Source organism: Panthera onca, chromosome B1 (assembly GCF_046562875.1).
Source record: "Panthera onca isolate mPanOnc1 chromosome B1, mPanOnc1 haplotype 2, whole genome shotgun sequence".
Taxonomy (NCBI): Eukaryota; Metazoa; Chordata; class Mammalia; order Carnivora; family Felidae; genus Panthera; species Panthera onca.
In genome coordinates this window covers 162,123,168-162,142,895 of record NC_138342.1, presented here as the reverse complement: position 1 = coordinate 162,142,895, position 19,728 = coordinate 162,123,168, and the positions used below count along the sequence as shown (strand labels likewise).

The following is a 19,728-nucleotide window of genomic DNA, read 5'->3' as shown; positions in this document are numbered from 1 at the left end:
CTTCTAGTTTCTCAAAACAAAATCTTGGAGCCGTCCTTGATATCTTTTTTTTCTTCTGTTTTCCCTCACAATGGATTATTAATCCCAGTGGATTATTAAATTCCAAGTGTTCAGTCTTCAAAATATACCCATAATTGAACCTCCACCACTGCTAACTGTCTTAATTCAAGTCACAATCATATCTTGCCTGGATGATTGTAAGAGCCTAACTGCTTTCTCTGCTTCTACTTACTTGCCCTACAGATAATTCTCAACAAGCATTCAATCTGACTCTATTAAAATGTTGGTCTGAAGGGTCCCTGACTGGCTCAGTAAGAAGAGCATGTGACTCTTGATCTTATGAGTTTGAGCCCCACATAGGGTGTAGAGATAAATAAGTAAAACTTAAAAAAATAAAGTATCAATCTGATCATATCATTTATTTGTTCAAAATCTTCTCATCTCTGTGACACCATCTGTTACTACTGTCTCTCATCTTCAATCAGCATTTCATTCCAGTCACATCTTCCCCTAGCTGTTCTTTATATATAGAATGCATATTTTGGCCTCATGATCTTTGGATTTTCTCCTAACTCTGTCTGGAGTAACATATCTATGCAAATCCATGTGGCCTGTTTTTAGGTCTCTACTCAATCTATTCAGTGAGCTTTTCTATGCTATTTACACTTTGCAGCCTATCTACACTTTGCAACCTATCTACACTTTGCAACCAACTTCCTTCACCCAGGCCTTATTTAATAACATGCTTAACATCTAACATGCTAGCAGTGTGTGTCCTTTATTGTCATGAAAACCAGTGGTTTTGTCTTTTGTTTACTGCTGTATCCTAATGCCTAGAAGAGGATCTGTCAGTAGGCACTCAGTAAATATATGTTGGATGAAGATATACACAGGCACACACTGATACAGAGGATTTCAGTCTGTTCCAGTGTTAAGAAAAGCTGAACTTTCTGATATGCTAGTTCTGTCAATTTAAACTGTTATGCCACACTAAAATTACTCTAATTAAAGCATATCATTATATAAATCCAGTATATTTCACATTTATCTTTATTATAGTAATGTTTATATTCCTATTAAGTTCATGACCGACCATTTTTTATTTTTGTTTTTCTTAGCTCATTCTTATCCCAGAACTTTTTGGTTTATACATATAATGAAACTGGATTTTTGCATTCAGAGTCATCATATTTTAAGGTAAGCTTAAGATGGCTTAGATATTTATTATCATATGTTTATTGAAGTGGCCATACCATTATCATTGGGATATGTTTGTTCTGTGAGGACAATTTAATACAAATATTTTATTCCATATAATTGACCTGTTATGTGGTTGATTGTTGTACATAAAAATAGTGAGAGAAATGGAGCTAAGATGGTGGAGGACCACTAAGCTTGTCTCATCCCTTGAACACAGCTAAATAGTTATCAAATCATTCTGAACACAGCAGACCAAAACACACCCAGGATCTAGTTTTTTGTTTCCTGCTTTTTGTGTTTGTTCTGTTTGTTTGTATGTTTTTTTTTCTTCCTTTTTTTTTCCTTGTCTTTGCTCTTTTCTTTTCTGGACAAAATGACAAGATGGAGAAACTCACCCTAAAAGAAAGAACAGAACTCATGGCCAGGGATTTAATCAACACAGATATAAGTATGATGTCTGAACTAGAATATAAAACCGCAATTATGGGGTGCCTGCGTGGCTCAGTTGGTTAAGCATCTGACTCGTGGTTTCAGTTCAGGTCATGATCTCACGGTTTGTGAGTTCAAGGCCAACATTGGGCTCTCCACTTTCAGTGCAGAGCCTGCTAGGGATTCTCTCTCTCTCTCCCCCTCTCTCTGTCCTTCATGAATTCTCTCTCTCTCTCTCTCTCAGAATAAATAAATAAACTTACATATATAAATAAAACCACGATTATAATAATATTAGCTGTGGTTGAAAAAGCATAGAAGATACCAGAGAATCCTTTTCTGAAGAGATAAAAGAACTAGAATCTAGTCAGGCTGAAATTAAAAAATCTATAACCTACATACAATCTCAATGGATGCCATGATTGTGAGGGTGGATGAAGCAGAGTAGTGAATCAGTGATATAGAAGATAAAATTATGGAAAATAATGAAGCTGAAAGAAAAGGAATACAAAGGCCAAATATCATGATACAGCAATTAGAGAACTCAGCAACCTATTAAAGAGGAAGGACATTTTGTATCATAGAAGTTCCAGAAGATGAAGAGAGAGAAAAAGGGGCAGAAGGTTTGTTTATGTGAACAAATTATAGCTGAAAACTTCCCTTATCTGGGGAAGGACATAGACATCAAAATCCAAGAACAGAAAACTCACATTAAATTCAACAGAAGCTGGGGCACCTGGGTGGCTCAGATAGTTAAGTGTCCAACTTTGGCTCAGGTCATGATCTCATGGTCTATGGGTTCAAGCCCCGCATCAGGCTCTGTGCTGACAGCTTGGAGCCTGGAGTCTGCTTTGGATTCTGCATCTCCCTCTGTCTCTGCCTCTCCACTGCTCATGCTCTCTCTGTAAAAAATGAATAAATGTTAAAATAAATTGAAAAAAATTCAACAGAAGCTGACCATCAGCAAGCCATATCATAGTCAAATTCACAAAATACTCAGACAAGTAAAGAATCCTGAGAGCAACAAGAGAAAAAAAATTCTTAAACTACAAGGGAAGACCAGGTTTACAGCAGATTTATCAACAGAAACTTGGCAGGCCAGAAGGGAGTGGCGGGATATTTTCAATGTGCTAAGTGGGAAAAAAATGCAGCCAAGAATTCTTTATCCAGCAAAGGGGTCGTTCAGAATAGAAGTTTCTCAGACAAACAAAAACTAAGAAACTTTGTGACCACTAACCCAGCCCTGCAAGAAATTTTAATGGGGACTGTTTGAGTGGAGAAAAGACAAAACAAAACAAAAAAGACCAAAAGTAACAAAGATGAGAAAGGACAAGAGAACATCACCAGAAACATCAACCCTACAGGCAACACAATGGCACTAAATTCATGTCTTTCTATACTTCCTCTAAATGCCAATGGGCTAAACGCTCCAATAAAAAAACATAGGGTATCAGAATGGATAAGAAACAAGACCCATCACTATATGCTGTTTATAAGAGACTCATTTTAGACCTAAAGACACCTCCAGATTGAAAGTAAGTGGATAGAGAACCATCTATCATGTTAATGGTCATCAAGAAAGGAGCTGGAGTAGCCATACTTATATCAGACAAAATAGACTTTAAAACAAACACTGTAAGAAGAGATGAAGCAGGACATTATATCATAATTAAGGGATCTGTCCATCAAGAAGATCTAGCAATTATAAATATTTTTGCCCCCACCTTGAGAGATCCCAAATATAGAAATCAATTATAACAAACATAAAGAAACTCTTTCATAATAATAAAATAATAGTAGGGGGCTTTGACAACCACTCACAGTAATGGGCAGATAATCTAAGCGTATCAACAAGGAAACATTGGATTTGGAAAACACACAGCACCAGATAGACTTAACAGAAATATTGAGAACATTTCATCCTAGACAGCAGAATACACATTCATTTCAAGTGCACATGGAACATTCTCCAGAATAGATCACATACTGGGTCACAAATCAGCTGTCAATAAGTACAAAATGATCAAGATAATACCATGAATATTTTTAGAACAAAACACTATAAAACTTGAAGTCAACCAGAAGAAAAAATTTAGAAAGCCCTCATATACACAGAAGTCAAAGAATATCCTATTAAAGAGTGAATGGGTTAACTAGAAGATTAAAGAGGAAATTAAAAAATACACGGAAGTCATGAAAGTGAAAACACAGCAGTCCAAAACCTTTGGGGTAAACAAAGCAGTCATGAGAAGAAAGTATATTGCAATTCAGACCTGTCTCAAGAAGCAAGAATGGTCCCAAATACACAACCTAATCTTATACCTGAAGGAGCTAGAAAAGGAGCAGCAAATAAAGCCTAAAGCCAGCAGAAGAAGGGAAATAATAAAGCAGAAATAAATGGTATAGAAACAAATGAACAAAATACCCAGGGAACAATAAAACTAGGAGCTGTTTTTTTTAAAGAATAAACAAGATTGATAACCCCCTAGCCAGCCTTATCAAAAATAAAAAAGAAGGACCCAAATAGATAAAATTATGAATTAAAGAGGATGATTACAAGCAACACCACAGAAATACAATTATAAGAGAATACTGTGAAAAATTATATGCCAACAAACTGGGAAATCTGGAAGAAATGGACAAATTCCTAGAAACTCACAAAGTACCAGCACTGAAACAGGAAGAAATAGAAAATTTGAACAGACACATAACCTGCAAAGAAACTGAATCAGTTATCAAAAATCTCACAACAAACAAGAGTCCTGGACCAGACAGCTTCCTAGGAGAATATGAACAGACATTTAAAGGAGAGTTAATACCTATTCTTCTGAAGCAGTTCCAAAATAAATAGAAATGGAAGGAAAACTTCCAAACTTATTCTACGAGGTCAGCATTACCTTGATTCCAAAATCAGACAAAGACCCCACTAAAAAGGAGAATTATAAGCCAATATCCCTGGTGAACCTGGATGAAAAACTTTTCAACAAGATACTAGCAGATCAAATCTAACAGTACTTCAAAAGAATTATTCACCATGATCACGTAGGGCTTATTCCTAGGCTGCAGAGGTGGTACAGGTTTGCAAATCAATCAATGGGATACATCACGTTAATAAAAGAAAGGATAAGAACGATATGATCCTCTCAATAGATGCAGAAAAAGCATTTGACAAAATACAGCATCCATTGTAGATAAAACTCCTTAACAACGGAGGTGTGGGTGGAACACTCCTCAACATCATAAAGGCCATATACAAAAGACCCACAGCTAATATCACCTTGAATGAGGAAAAACAGGGATCTTTTCTTCTACAGTCAGGATCAAGACAGGGATGTCCAGTCTCACCACTGTTATTTAAGATACTACTGGAATTCTTTGCCTCAGCACTCAGACAACAAAAATAAATAAAAGTCATCCAAATTGGCAAGGAAGAAGTCAAACTTTTACTAATTGTAGATGACATCATACTCTATGTAGAAAACCTGAAAGATTTCAAAAAAATTGTTAGAACTAATACATTAATTCACCAAAGTCACAGGATATATTATCAACCTGCAGTAATGTGTTGCATTTCCATACACCAATAATGAAGCAGCAGAAATAGAAATCAAGGAATTGATCCCATATACAATTGCACAAAAAATAATAATATACCTCGGAATAAACCAAAGAGGTAAAAAGTCCTGCACTCTGAAAACTATACAACAATTATGAAAGGTATTGGGCGTATTGAAGAGGACAAACAAAAAATGGAAAAGTATTCCATGCTCATAGATTGGAAGAACAAACATTGTTAAAATGCCTATACTACCCAAATCAATCTACACATAATGTAATCCCTATCAAAATACCATCTGCATTCTTTGCAGAGCTAAAACCAACAATCCTAAAATTTGTATGGAAACAGAAAAGGCCCCAAATATCCAAAGCAATTCTGAAAAACAAACTGGAGGCATCACAATTCTGGCATCAAGCTATATTACAAAGCTATATTCATCCAGACAGTATGGCGCTGCCACAAAAAAACAGACATGTAGATCAATGGAACAGAATTAAAAACTCAGAAATGGACCCACAACTATATGGTCAACTCATCTTTGACAAAGCAGGAGAGAATATCCAATGGAAAAAAAGCAGTCTCTTCAACAAATGCTGTTGGGAAAACTGGATGGCAACATGCAAAAGAAAGAAACTGGACCACTTTTTTACACCATACAAAAAATAAATTCAAAATGGATGAAAGACCTAAATGTGAGACAGGAAACCATCAAAATCCTGGAAGATAATACCACCGCAGCAACCTCTTTGACCTTGGCTATAGCAACTTCTACCTAGTCACATCACCAAAGGCAAGGGAAACAAAAGCAAATATCAACTATTGTGACTTCATCAAGATAAAAAACTTCTCCACAGCAAAGGAAAAAATCAAAAAAACTAAAAGGCAGCCTACAGAATGGAGAAAGATATTCAAAATATTCAAAATATTAAAAAATGACATATCTGATAAAGGCTTACTATCCAAAATCTATAAAGAACTTATCAAACTCAATACCCAAAATCAAACAGCCCAGTAAAGAAATGGGAAGAAGACAGGAATAGACACTTTTCCAAAGAAGACATCCAGATGGCTAACAGATACATGAAAAGATGTTCAACATCACTCATCATCAGGGAAATACAAAGCAAAACCACAATGAGATGCCACCTCACACCTGTCAGAATGGCTAAAAAACCCCAGATGTTGACAAGGTTGTGGAGAAAGGGAAACCCTCTTGCACTGCTTGTGGAAATGAAAACTGGTGTAGCCACTCTGTAGAACAGTACAGTGGTTCCTCAAAAAACTAAAAGTAGAACTACTCAATGATTTAGCAATTGCACTATCAGGTGTTTACCCAAAGGATATAAAAATGCAGATTCGAAGGGGTACATGCATCCCAATGGCTATAGCAACATTATGAACAATAGCCAAGCTATGGAAAGAGCCCAAATGTCCATCAATTGATTAATGAATAAAAAAAGATGGTCTCTCTATATAATGGAGTACTACTCAACCATCAAAAAGAATGAAATCTTGTCATTTGCAACAAGTGGATGGAGCTAGAATGTATTATGCTGAGCAAAATACATCAATCAGAGAAGGACAAATACCATATGATTTTATTCATATGTGGAATTTAAGAAGCAAAACAGATGAGCTCATAGGAAGGAGAGGGAAGAGAAGAGAGAGAAATAAATAGTAGACTATTAACAATAGAGAACAAACTGAGGGTTGATGGAGAGAGGTGGGTGGGAGATGGGCTAGATGGATGAGTATTAAAAAGAGCACTTGTGAACACTGGGTATTCATGTATGTAAGTGATAAATCACTGGATTCTAATCCAATGTTGCACTGTATATTAACTAACTAAAATTTAAATTAAAAAAAAAAGGCATGTGATGGGGCGCCTGGGTGGCTCAGTCAGTTAAGCTTCTGACTTCAGCTCAGGGCATGATCTCACAGTTCGTGAATTTGAGCCCGGTGTCTGGCTCTGTGCTGATATCTCAGAGCCTGGAGCCTTCTTCGAATTCTGTGTCTCCCTTTTCTCTGTGTCCCTCCCTGGCTCATACCCTGTCTCTCTCTCTCAAAAATAAATAAACATTAGAAAAAATTTTTAAATGGTATGTGAGAGAGATAAACTCAGGCTGAGAGTACTCATTGGCACATTGATGGTACAGAATAAACAGGACTTTCAGAAACCTTTTTTCCTTGAAACTCTGCATTAATAAATCTATCTATATATAAATCTTATTTTAATTATTTTGACATTTTTAATCTTCTGTAATGTGTGCAAATACATTTTTAATCATAAATAATTTATTTGTTTACCCTTCTATGTTGTTTTTCAGATACATTGCCATTACCAAGGATATATTGCAAATTTTCCAAATTCACTTGCAACACTCAGCATCTGTTCTGGACTCAGGTATAGCATCTTTGACATGGAAAACTAGTGGCTAGCAGACATAAATCTGGGAAGGTAAAGAGGATCCACATTCTGAAAGTTTCCTTTATGATGGCCTCACTTTTTAATATTAATATTAGTAGTTGGACTTTATTTAGTGCCTGTTCAGATGAAATCACACCAGGGAATTCTGACTGCAGGTATTATTTTAAGACACTGTGCAGAAGGGGATAGTTTCCGTAAAAGAAACTTTAGAAATAAATAATATTGTTGCAATGTTAATTGTCTCAAATAGTTATAGGAAATGATATTAACTTGTCATTTAAATAGCTGCATATTGTATTTTTTCAGTTTAGGTGTACTCAGTATCAGGCATAAAACAATTAATTAAGAAGGTACCTCAGAGGTAAAAGGCAGGAATAAGTGATTTTCATCAGTGTTAGTGGCAGGAGAAAGGTATTATCAGAGGAAGACTGGTCCAGAGCAAAGAAAAAAAGACTCTCCCTAACTTCCTTTTGTTTTTGTTTGCCTGATGTCTAGAATTTACTCATGTCATCTCAGAAAAATTGGCATCCATTTAATGTGGCTTTTCATAGATACCCCCTCTTTAGAGGTACACTCTGTATACCTGCTTTCCCTTATTTTAATCTCTGGAAGAAAATGACCTTTATTCCTGTGGAATTCTCAACAAGTGTCTTGATTTTCAACAAATACTTGGCCTTATTTAATAAATCTTGAATGAATATGACTACTATACAGGTAATACAAAATACTTTTAAATATATGTTGTTATTTAATATATGAGCAAAACTAAGGTAGATGTGGTATCTCAGTTACCAATAGTAGACTGAAAAAATAGGAAAATAAAGTGTGTTTATAATGTGCTCCTTAGTATATTTCAAGCTGGAATTTCTATTGATTTCTTTTCTATATTTTCCATGCCTTTGCTGACATGGTCTATTTAGCGAGACATCCTAATACTTCCCTTTAGTTGTTTAGACATGGTTTCTTTTAGCGCTTTGAAATTATATAAATACCTAATTTAAAGTATTGAAATTTAACTTAGATTTAAAGTACTTTTCACATTTTAGATTATAGCTTTGTAGGGTTTTTATGTCATTGATTTCTAAATATTCAGGGGATTCCTTCAGTTTGAAAACATCAGCTATGGAATTGAGCCATTGGAATCTTCAGCAAGATTTGAGCACATAATTTATCAACTGAAAAATGATAATCAAGATATACCATGGCTAGCAGAAAATTACAGCAATATTTGGCAGAAAGACCAATCCTATAAAGATAATTTAAGCTCGCAGGTAATGTGCTAATTCAGATGTTAGGACATACTATGAAACTACTTGTGTAGAATTTTGTTCATTGTGAAAAGGAGCTACTTTTCTGTGGAGTAGAAATATCAAATTTGATATCTTCTTTCTACATCTTATAATAAGACATCCTTATTCTATCTAAAATATATGACAATTACACAACAATGTATTTCAAGCTTATACTGTATTATGTAACATTTCTTATTTTCTATTTTTATTCAAGCAAAAATACATACTACTGAGTAAAATTTAGAAATAAAGGAAGAATGAAGTCACTATATAAATAAAGTCAATAAAATAAAGTCAAGTTACCACTACCTTGGTAAAATTACTCTTTTATTTTTATATATAGTTTTACATGCTACTTGAACATATCTTTCTAAAATAGATCATCATTTGTATATTATTAAGCTCTTAATTTACCTATAGGCTGCATGTAGTGTTGTTTGACAGGTGTTTTTCTTTCATCATTTTGAATGTTTTTTATTTCATTGTCTTATGGACTCCATGATTGCTGATGAAAAATTAGGTGTTATTAATCTTATTGAGGATTCCTTGTACACGATGGGCCCCTTCTCTGTTGTTTCTTTCAAGTTTCTCTCTTTATCTTTTGTTTATTGCACTTTTCTTATGATGAGTAGTTCTTTTTGAATTTATCTGAGTAGTTGTTTTTGAGTTTATCTAAATTGGAGTTCACTAAGCTTCTTTTTTGTGTAAACTAATGTTTTTCCCCTAATTTGGGAAATTTGGGGCCATTAGTTCTTGGGATATTCTTTTGCACTTTTATCTACCTCCTCACCTTCTGATACTCCCATTATGTATATGTTGGTCTGCATGACAGTACCTCATAGGTCTATTAGATTTTGTTTATTGTGGCCCATTCATGTTTCTTTCTCTTCCTCAGATTGTATAATCTCAATAGATCTGTCTTCAAGTTCCCCAATTCTTTCCTCTCTGCTCATATCTGATGTGAAGCCTCTCTAATGGATATTTTATTTCAATTATTGTATTTTTCAATACCAGATTTTCTATTTGTTTTTTAAAATAACTTTATGCCTTTATTGACATTCCATATTTAGTCAGACATTATTAAAGTATTCTCCTTCAGTATTTATACATAACTTAATACCTAAAGTGTTTCTCTAGTAAGTCCAACATCTAATCTTCCTCAAAGACAGTTTTTATTGTTGACCTTTTGACTGTATATGGGTCATACTCTAGGTCTTTTTCACGTCTCAATTTTTTGAAAACTGAAACTAGTCATTCCAAGTAATATAATGTGATAACTCTGGAAATCACATCCCCCTCCATCAAATATTGTTGCTGATATTCATTGTAGTTGTTTGCTTTGTGTATTTTTTAACTGGTTTTATAAAGTCTGTATTATGTGTTATGAGTAGCCACTGAAGTTTCTATTCTGTTATCTTATTGGTGGGTTAATGATCACACAGAGTTCTTTAAATGCTTGAAAACAATAAGTCTCCCAGTTTTTGCTGAGAGTCTCTCTGTGCATGTTGGAAAATGCCTTTGTCACTTGGCCAGGCAGTTACAACTGTGCCTTTCATTTCACTTTATCCTTGCACAGAGTCTCAAGATCTCTCAGAAGTGAGAGTTTAGGGTCTTTTCAGGTCTTTCCTAAGTATGTATACAGCCTTGGGCATGTATACACATGTGTGTAGTCTGCTAAATTCCCAGAAATTTGTCATAGCTTTTTAAAGCTTCATGTGGGTATCTTATTCTCCAGCTTTTCCTTTATTGGTCTACTGTTTGCCCCATGGTCATTCACTGTCCCAGACAACTATAAAGTTAAAAAAAATGCTTGTAATTGTTTAAAACAAACCCCTTTGAAAAAAGAGCTTTTCAGACTTTGTAAAATGTAATTTAGTTCAATACAGACAAACTTGAAATAGGTTTTCTAGGAAAAAATAGGTCAGGTGGTGACATTTCTTTGGAAATGAGATTTTGAAGATGTTCCAGCCATATTCTGAATTTTCTGGAGGTTGCCACTCTGCTGGTATTTACTGCAAATGTTGCTATTAGATTTCAATTAATGGGAGAAAAGACTAGGGCAAATTCAAATCCTCCATATATCACTGTTTTTACCCAGATAAGTTATTTTTATTGAACAAACACTCCCAGAAGGCTGCAGGCTATTTGTTAATTTCTAGAGATCTGAAAAAGTTGACTCTAACAATTTTAGCCAGTTCTCTTACTGGTTTTATGTAGGGGATAATTTCTGGAGTATCTCACCCTGATTTTAATTGATGTCTTTTCATTTCTTGAATTTTATATACCATGTGTTTATTATCTTTTAATGTAACATATTTTTAAATTTCCCTTGTTACTCCTCCAGTGAACCATGGGAAATTTAGAAGTGTGCATAATTGGACATTTCTAGATATCTTTCTTGGTACTTATTTCTAATTGACTTTCATCATGTTCAGATAGTGCATTTGACTTTAGTATATATGTTTCTGTATATATTCTGCAGTTGTTTTCTGTAGTGTTTTACAGATGTTAATTATGTCAAATTGTTTGTATTCTTCAAAACTTCTGTTTTCCACATTTTTTTTCCTGTAGGGGTTTTGTACTTCATGTCTGCTGTCCCAGCATCCTTCTTTGGGGCATTTTTGAGCTTTGTTCTGCATTTTTCATTTATAAGTGACTTGTCATTTTTTTTTTTAGAAAGAAAGAGAGCATGTGTTCATGTGCACAAGTGGGGGAGGGACATAGGGTGAGGGAGAGAATCTTAAGCAGACTTTATGTCCAGCATGGAGCCCTACGTGGAGCTTGAGATCATGATCATGAGATCATGACCTGAGCTGAAATCAAGAGTTGGATGCTTAACTGATTGACCCACCCAGGCACCACTGATATGTCATTAATTAGACTAAATATTCTTTAAAGTAATAGAAGATATGTCTGCCAAACTTTCACTAGACAATCATTGATTTTATCTAGAAGTCAGTGAGAAAATTATAAAAATGTTTTCCCCCCTCTGAGAAGCAAACAGGCAACCTCTTTCTCTTTTTTAGATCATTTCTATTTGCAAAGTTACAAATACTGACTTATCAAGATACAACTCAAAGGAACTCAATGATAAAATAAAATGTGCATAAACACATGTAGATAGGGACAACCAACTACTTTCCATATTAGGTGGCTGTTGTAGAAATATTTGGTGCTGAAATTACATATCTCACATTGCATTATTTAAGATTTTCCATCAGTGCCTTTAACATATTAGCTAGAGTTACTTTAAATATTCCTTCTGATAGTTCCAACATCTGTGTCTGTGTCTGTGTAAGTCTCATGGTAGCTATAGTTTCTATATTGCATTTTCTTCTTGCCTGTCTGTATCCCTTCTCTATCTTTTGTGAAATGTAAACATGTTACATAAGTCAGTAGGCAGTAGATATTGAATTAAATATTAATTTTAGCCTTGGAAATGAGCATATCTTTCTGCTAGGTCTTTAGCTCAAAAGTTTGTGTAATATAGTCAGAATATACATCTGTTAGTGTGTGTTTTTGCTATTGCTACCTTTAGTATACCTACCAGAGGTTTCATATTTCTTTTAGTGATATATTTTGTTTAAGGTGAATGGTAATTTGTTAGAGTAATGGTTGTTCTGTTTAGCTTTACATTTCTACACTGGACTTTGTTTTGCGTCTTTAGATAAAATGTCTCTTCCTGATCTTCTTGCTCTTTCTCCTGTACTTTTTTGACACATTTTAACACAGGTCATGGATTTGGCATGGAGCAGAGAACAGGGGAATTCTCTGATGTTTGGATTAAGGCTAAATATAAGGGAGGCACTATGAACCTGGATTTTGGGGAAAGATCAGTGATTATCACAGGTTAGGAATAAATGGGAAGTTGGAAGTGGGTGTAACTTTAAAGAGATATGAAAGGAAGATTTTTGCAATAATGGAATGTATCCGTGTCTTGATTGCAATGGTGTTTACATAAATGCACACATTACAGAATAACATAGAAATATACACATATACATCGTACAGAGTCAGCTTCCTGGCTTTGATAATGTACTACAGCTTTTTGTAAGATATAACCATTGGAGTAACTGGATTAATGGTACATGAGATTCTTGATCTGCTTTGCAATAAGTAGTTTTTAAAAAAAATTAATAAAATTAAATAATCTCTTAGTGAGTTAATGAGTTTTGAAGCTCATTTTATTGAAGGTGACTTATCTGACATTACAGTGAATATTATTTAATTTCATTTATAAATTTAAATACTAAAGAGTGAGAAGAAGAATGTAAATTTGAAAGGGAAAAATGTCAGGGTAACAACAGTGTCATAATTTTGGCTCAGGTCACGATCTCATGGTTCATGAGTTCAAACCCCACATTGGGCTCCATGGTAACAGCATGGAGCCTGTTTGGGATTCCCTCTTTGGTCCTCTCTTGCACACACATACACACACACACACACATACACCTCTCTCTCTCTCTCTCTCAAAATAAATTTAAAAAAATTATGGTATTTAGTAAAAAGTCAGTTGAAGGTGTTATCAATTTCAAGTGTATAAACCATAAAATGTAACCTTGAACAAAATCATAAGCAATGTAATGAAAATATTAAGAATATACTGAAAAAATTTTCTAAAAATATCAGACACATTTATAGGGAGATATGGCTAAGAAATTAAAGTCCATGAGTATTTTTCAAGAAAAATTATTTATGCTATTTTTAATCAAAGAAAACCTAGAAATGTTTTGGCTTCATGTAGTCAGATGTATATAAGAAGAAATCTAGTTTTAGAAATAACTTTTGAGTAGAAATATTTTAGGTCTACCAAAGTGATGAAATAGAACTAAAAATCAATTTCAGTAATTATATAATTTAGTTTTAGTGAACTCTTATCCCACTCCATATTATTCCAGTTAGAACAATAAATTATATGATCACCATTGTTATAAGACTAGTTAGTGCTGAAAATTTGCAGAGAAATTATAAAAGAGGGTTAGGAGGCCAAACTCATGTATTTCAGCATTATATGAGAGAAAATAAGAAATAAGAGCACTTTCATTTCTACAAAATTGCATATATGCATGTAATCAGACAGACAGATAGGTAATGACAAAAATAGGTAATATGATACAGGCATACTTTACTTCCCTATGGGAATTTAAACAAACTAATTTAAATCTAGGCTCTACCCATTAAGTCCAGTTAGTTTGCTCATTTATTCATTTAACCTATGCTATTTTATGACAGACCCAATTGTACCTTGTTACTCTTGTATTTAGTGATCAAGTAAATACTCTTGTATTTGGTGATCAAGTAAATACTCTTGTATTTAGTGTATTTAATTGGATCAAGGAAGAAATTTTGTGAGTTTTTTTTTTAATTTCTATATGTAAAATGGAATTTCAATGTGTTAGAAATACAGCTTGTATAAAAATTAGATTTAAAGTGCTAAGTGATGATATAATAAATTGATGAGTTTTAGCTGACTGACCTGGCACAATCAAGAATTATTACATCATACCAAATGGGGCATACAGCTTATGCTCTGAGACTGCAGAATTATTTCTGATATTGCGCACTTTGTTCTTTCCTGTGTACACATATAGTTAATAGTACAAGGAATACTATTTACCCAAATTTATGTGTTGTCAATGAATTCTCAAATATTCCCTATACTGAATGAATGAAAAGATTTCTAGTGCACCACAGTTGGTGCTGCCATAGTCTTTAGGAGGACAGTTCGTGAAAAATTTTCAAGTGTGAACTGGTAATGTAGATTTGTCACGAGATGAAGACAACAGAATATATATCTTTATATTCACTTTCTTTCTCATTCAGTATTAATAGAGATTACTTAAACTCTTACATTACTCCAGCAAGCTCACTGGAACTCTCTTAAACCTAGAATACATTTTCAAATGAAATTTTCTGATTTGTAATTAATTTTTATATTTAAGTCCTCATGAAGGTTTTATATGTTGTTATTTTTCCTTATTTACATGTCAGCATTTTCACTTTAACAAATTCAGTACATGTTAACATTCGATAAATCCTTTTTTCTTCAGAAAACAGCTCTTCCAAAACTATTACCCCAATACCTAGAAATTCACATTATAGTGGAAAAAGATTTGGTAAGTCAAACTTTTCCCTCCCCCCACCTCATTCCCTCTTTCTCTCTTTTTCTCTTTCTTTCTTTGAACTTAATGAAAATATTTTATCTTAATTTTGAAGACATATGTAATTTTTAAATTATTGAAAAGTAAAGATATTTTATTTTAGGTGTTACTCAGTTATGATGAAAAATCCAAACTAGCCTAGAGTGCCCTCCAGTATCTACCCTTTCCCTATCCTAAGTTTAGCCCAGTCTCTCCTTGACCTCACTTTCTAACAGCCTTGATTTTTCCTTACCTGCTCTAACATCTCTCGTTACATTTTTTGAGCATATCAAATATTTAACATCTTACCAATTCACTTATTTTTTCTAACTTTATTGAGGAATAATTAATAGAATTGTATATATTTAAAGTGCAAAATGTGATAATTTGATATACATTGTGGATTCATTACCAAGATTAAGATAATCAACACATCCATTACTTCACATAGTTAACTCGTTTTTCTTCTCTTTGCGTGTGTGTGTGTGTGTGTGCCCAAGTGTGTGTGGTAATAACACTTACTCTCAGCAACTTTCAAGTATACAATACCATATTATGAACTCTAGTCACCATGCCTGTGCATTAGATCTTCAGAATTTATCCTTTTTTATGACTGAAAGTGTGTTACTCTTTGACCTATATCTCTCCATTTTCTCCTTCCACCAGCCACAGCAACCACCATTCTATTTTCTTTTCTTTTTTTAATTTTTTTATTTTTACATATAATTGATACAATACAGTTTTTGTCTTTTGCTGGCTTATTTCATTTAGTGTAATGCACTCCATGTTCATCAAGTTGTTGCAAATAGGATATTTCCTTCATTTTTTATGACTAATATTCCATTGCATGTGTGTATATACATATACATATACATATACATATACATATACATATACATATACACATACATATACATATACATGCCACACTTTTTTATTCATTAATCTGTTGATGGGCACTTAGGTAGCTTCCATATCTAGTCTGTTATGAATAGTGCTACATTAAACATGGGAGTACAGATATCTCTTCGATCTTGTTTCTTTAGTATATTTACCCTGAAATGGAATTGCTAGATATGTAGTAGTTTTATTTTTAACTGTTGAAGGAACCATCATACTGTTTTCCATAATGGCTGTACCAATTTGCATTCTCACCAACAGTGTATAAGGGTTTACTTTTCTTCACATCTTTTCCAACATTTGAAATCTCTTGTCTTTTAGATAATAGACATTCTAACAAGTGTATGGTGATATCTCACTGAGGTTTTGATTTGCATTTATTTGCCTGATGATCAGTGATGTTGATCACCTTTTCATGCACCTGTTGATCATGTGTATGTCTTCTTTAGAAAAATATCCATTTGGTAGACAAAATTTCTTTTGAATACCTACCTAAGAGTGAAATTTTTCTGTTGTAGCATTAGTATATGTTACCTTTAAGAGATGTTGATTGAATATAGCAATTTGTTTTCCCGTCAACAAAGTATGAAAGATCCAAGGTACCCCCCCCAAATAAAGGTTCAAGGGTTCCATATCTCCACAAACAATTGGTATTGATAGTCTTTAAATTTTAGCCATTCTAGTGTATGTAAAATGAGATCATATTGTGGTTTTTATTAGCATTTACCTGATGACTAATGAGTTTGAATACATTTGATATTGTTGTAGACTATTTGGATATTCTCTCTTTTTAAAATTTTTTAATGTTTATTTATTTTTGAGAGAGAGAGAGAGAAAGAGGGACAGAGCAAGAGTGGGAGAGAAGCAGAGAGAGAGGGAAACACAGTCTGAAGCAGGTTCCTGGCTCTGAGCTGTCATCACGGAGACCAATGCAGGGCTCAAACTCGTGAACAGTGAGATCATGACCTGAGCCCAAGTCGGACGCTCAACTGACTGAGCCACCCAGGTGCCCCTGGATATTCTCTTTAAGAGAAAATATACAAGTGTTTCCCATTTTAATATTTTTATTAATGCTTTGTGGAGTTTTATATATTTTGAATGTGAATCTTTTGTCAGATGGCTATATTGGGGATATCTTCTCCCAATTTGAGGCTTGTTTTTTCTTTCCCTTAGTGGTGTCTTTTGATGGACATATTTTTTAATGATAAAGCATTTAAGTCCAATATATGATTTTTATCATTATTTTATTTTTTCCATTTAAGAAATATTTTCTTACTCCGAGGACACAAATATTTTTACTTTTGTTTTGGAATTTATTTTTCTTTATCTTTTCACATAGAGTTTTATGCTTTCCTCTAATTGATAAAAATGTGTGGTGTGAGGTAAGAGTTAAGGTTTATTTTTTTCATATCCATCAGACAGACATAACCAGCAACGAAATTGAATCAGTGATCAAAAATCTCCTAACATATAAAAATCCAGAGCCAAATGGTTTCCCAGGGGCATTCTACCAAACATTTAAAGAAGAGTTAATATCTATTCTTCTTAAACTGTTTTAAAAAAGTAGAAATGGGAGGAAAACTTCCAAATTCATCCTATGAGGCCAGCATTACCTTGATCCCAAAACCAACAAAGACTATACTAAAAAGAAGAATTATACACCAATATCCCTAATGAACATGGTGAAAAAATTCTAAACATACTAGAAAATGGAAACCAACATTACATTAAAAGAATCATTAACTACAGTCAAGTGGGATTTATTTCTGGGGTGCAAGGGTGGTTCAGTATTCTTAAATCAATCAACATGATGTACCACATTAATAAAAGAAAGGGTAAGAACTGTATGATTTTGTCAATAGATGAAAAAAAGTCATTTGACAAGGTATGGCATTCATTCTTGACAAAAACCCTCAACAAAGTAATGATAGATGGAACATACCTCAATATTAGAAAGACCATATACAAAACACCCACAGCTAGTATAATCCTCAATGTGGAAAAGCTGAGACCCTTTCCCTTAGGAAAAAGTCAAGGATGTCCACTCTCATTACTATGTTAAATAGTAATGAATATCTTAGCTTCAGAAATCAGAAAACAGAAAGAAATAAAAAGCATACAAATCAGCAAGGAAGAAGTCAAACTTTCACTATTTTCAGATGATGTGACACTCTATGTAGAAAACCCACAAGACTCCACCAAAAAATTGCTAGAACTGATACACTATCAGTAAAGTCACAGGATACAAAATCAATGTACAGAAATCTGTTGCATCCACACCAATAATGAAGCAGCAGAAAGAGAAATCAAGGAATTGATCCCATTTACAACTGCACCAAAAGCAATAAAATACCTAGGAATAAATCTAACCAAAGATGTAAATGATTTGTACTCTGAAAACTATCGGACACTTATGACAAAAATGGGAAGAGGACACAACGAAATGGAAAAAAATTCCATGCTCATGGATTGGAAGAACAAATATTGTTAAAATGTTTATACTACTTAAAGCAATCTGCACATTTATGCAATCCCTATCAAAATACCACAAGTGTTTTTCACAGAGCTAGAACAAATAATCCTAAAATTTGTATGGAACCACAAAAGACCATGAAGAGCCAAAGCAATCTTGAAAAAGAAAAAGCAAAGCTGGAGGCATCATAATTCTGGACTTTGAGCTATATTACAAAACTGTAGTGATGCAGACAATATGGTACTGGGACAAAAACAGGCAGTTAGGTCAATGGAATGTAATAGAAGACCCAGAAATGGATCCATAACTATATGGTCAACTTACACTTGAAAAAGCAGGGAAGACTATCCAGTGGACAAAAGAGTCTCTTCAACAAATGGTGTTGGAAAAACTGGACAGCAACATGCAAAAGAATGAAACGGGACTGCTTTCTTACACCATACACAGAAATAAATTCAAAATGGATGACAAACCTAAATGTGAGACAGGAAACTATCAAAATCTTAGAGGAGCATACAGAGACCTACCCCTTTGACATTGGCCATAGCAACTTCTTACTAGATATGTCTCTAGAGGCAAGAGAAACAAAGAACATGAACTACTGGGACTTCAGCAAGATAAAAAGCTTCTGCACAGTGGAAGAAACAATCAACAAAAGTCAATCTATGGGATTGGAGAAGATACTTGCAAATAACATATCTGATAAAGGGTTAGTATCCAAAATATATAAATAACTTATCAAACTGAACACCCCAAAGTCAAATAATCCAGTGAAGAAATGAGCAGAAGACATGAATAGAAACTTTTCCAAAGAAGACATCCAGATGGCTAACAGACACATGAAAAGATGCTCAATATCACTCATCATCAGGGAAATACAAAGCAAAACCACAATGAGATACCACCTCATGGAACAGCTAAATATATTCCGTGATTACTTATGTTTATTCCCTAACATTATTTTCTTATCTTCTGTCTGTTATTTCCTCCCTTTCAGTTTCTTTGGTTTGGATAAGATAATTGATTTTATGCATTTTTTATTTTCTAATGTATTTATGCTTAACAGTTTATCTCTTGTCAAAGAGTTACTATCTAATACAAGGGTTTATGTTTGTTACTAGCAACACAAATTTTGATAAGTCTGACTTCTTTGAACATTTCAGTTTTTCTAAATTATGTCTAAGTCATTTGTGTGTGTGTGTGTGTGTGTGTGTGTGACCCCTGGGAATTTAAATTGTATTGGTTCAATTCAAAATATTTGGGGATTTTCAAGTTGTATTTTAGTTACTCATATCAGTTTTATTCCA

General features: G+C 33.8%; 1 protein-coding gene across 5 annotated transcripts in view; it reads left to right on the top strand.

Annotated features, from left to right (window-relative positions):
- Positions 1 to 19,728, top strand: part of LOC132691794 (disintegrin and metalloproteinase domain-containing protein 18) — a 143,677-nt gene that overhangs the window by 14,346 nt on the left and 109,603 nt on the right. For 4 of the 5 annotated variants that reach the window (XM_060653498.3, XM_060653497.3, XM_060653501.3 and 1 more), the window contains 4 exons: positions 1,119 to 1,197; positions 7,516 to 7,592; positions 8,710 to 8,887; positions 14,959 to 15,024. In XM_060653498.3, the coding sequence (XP_060509481.2) occupies positions 1,119 to 1,197; positions 7,516 to 7,592; positions 8,710 to 8,887; positions 14,959 to 15,024 (400 nt within the window). The remainder of the gene's footprint in view (positions 1 to 1,118; positions 1,198 to 7,515; positions 7,593 to 8,709; positions 8,888 to 14,958; positions 15,025 to 19,728) is intronic. The other variant, XM_060653500.3, reaches the window with a different exon arrangement.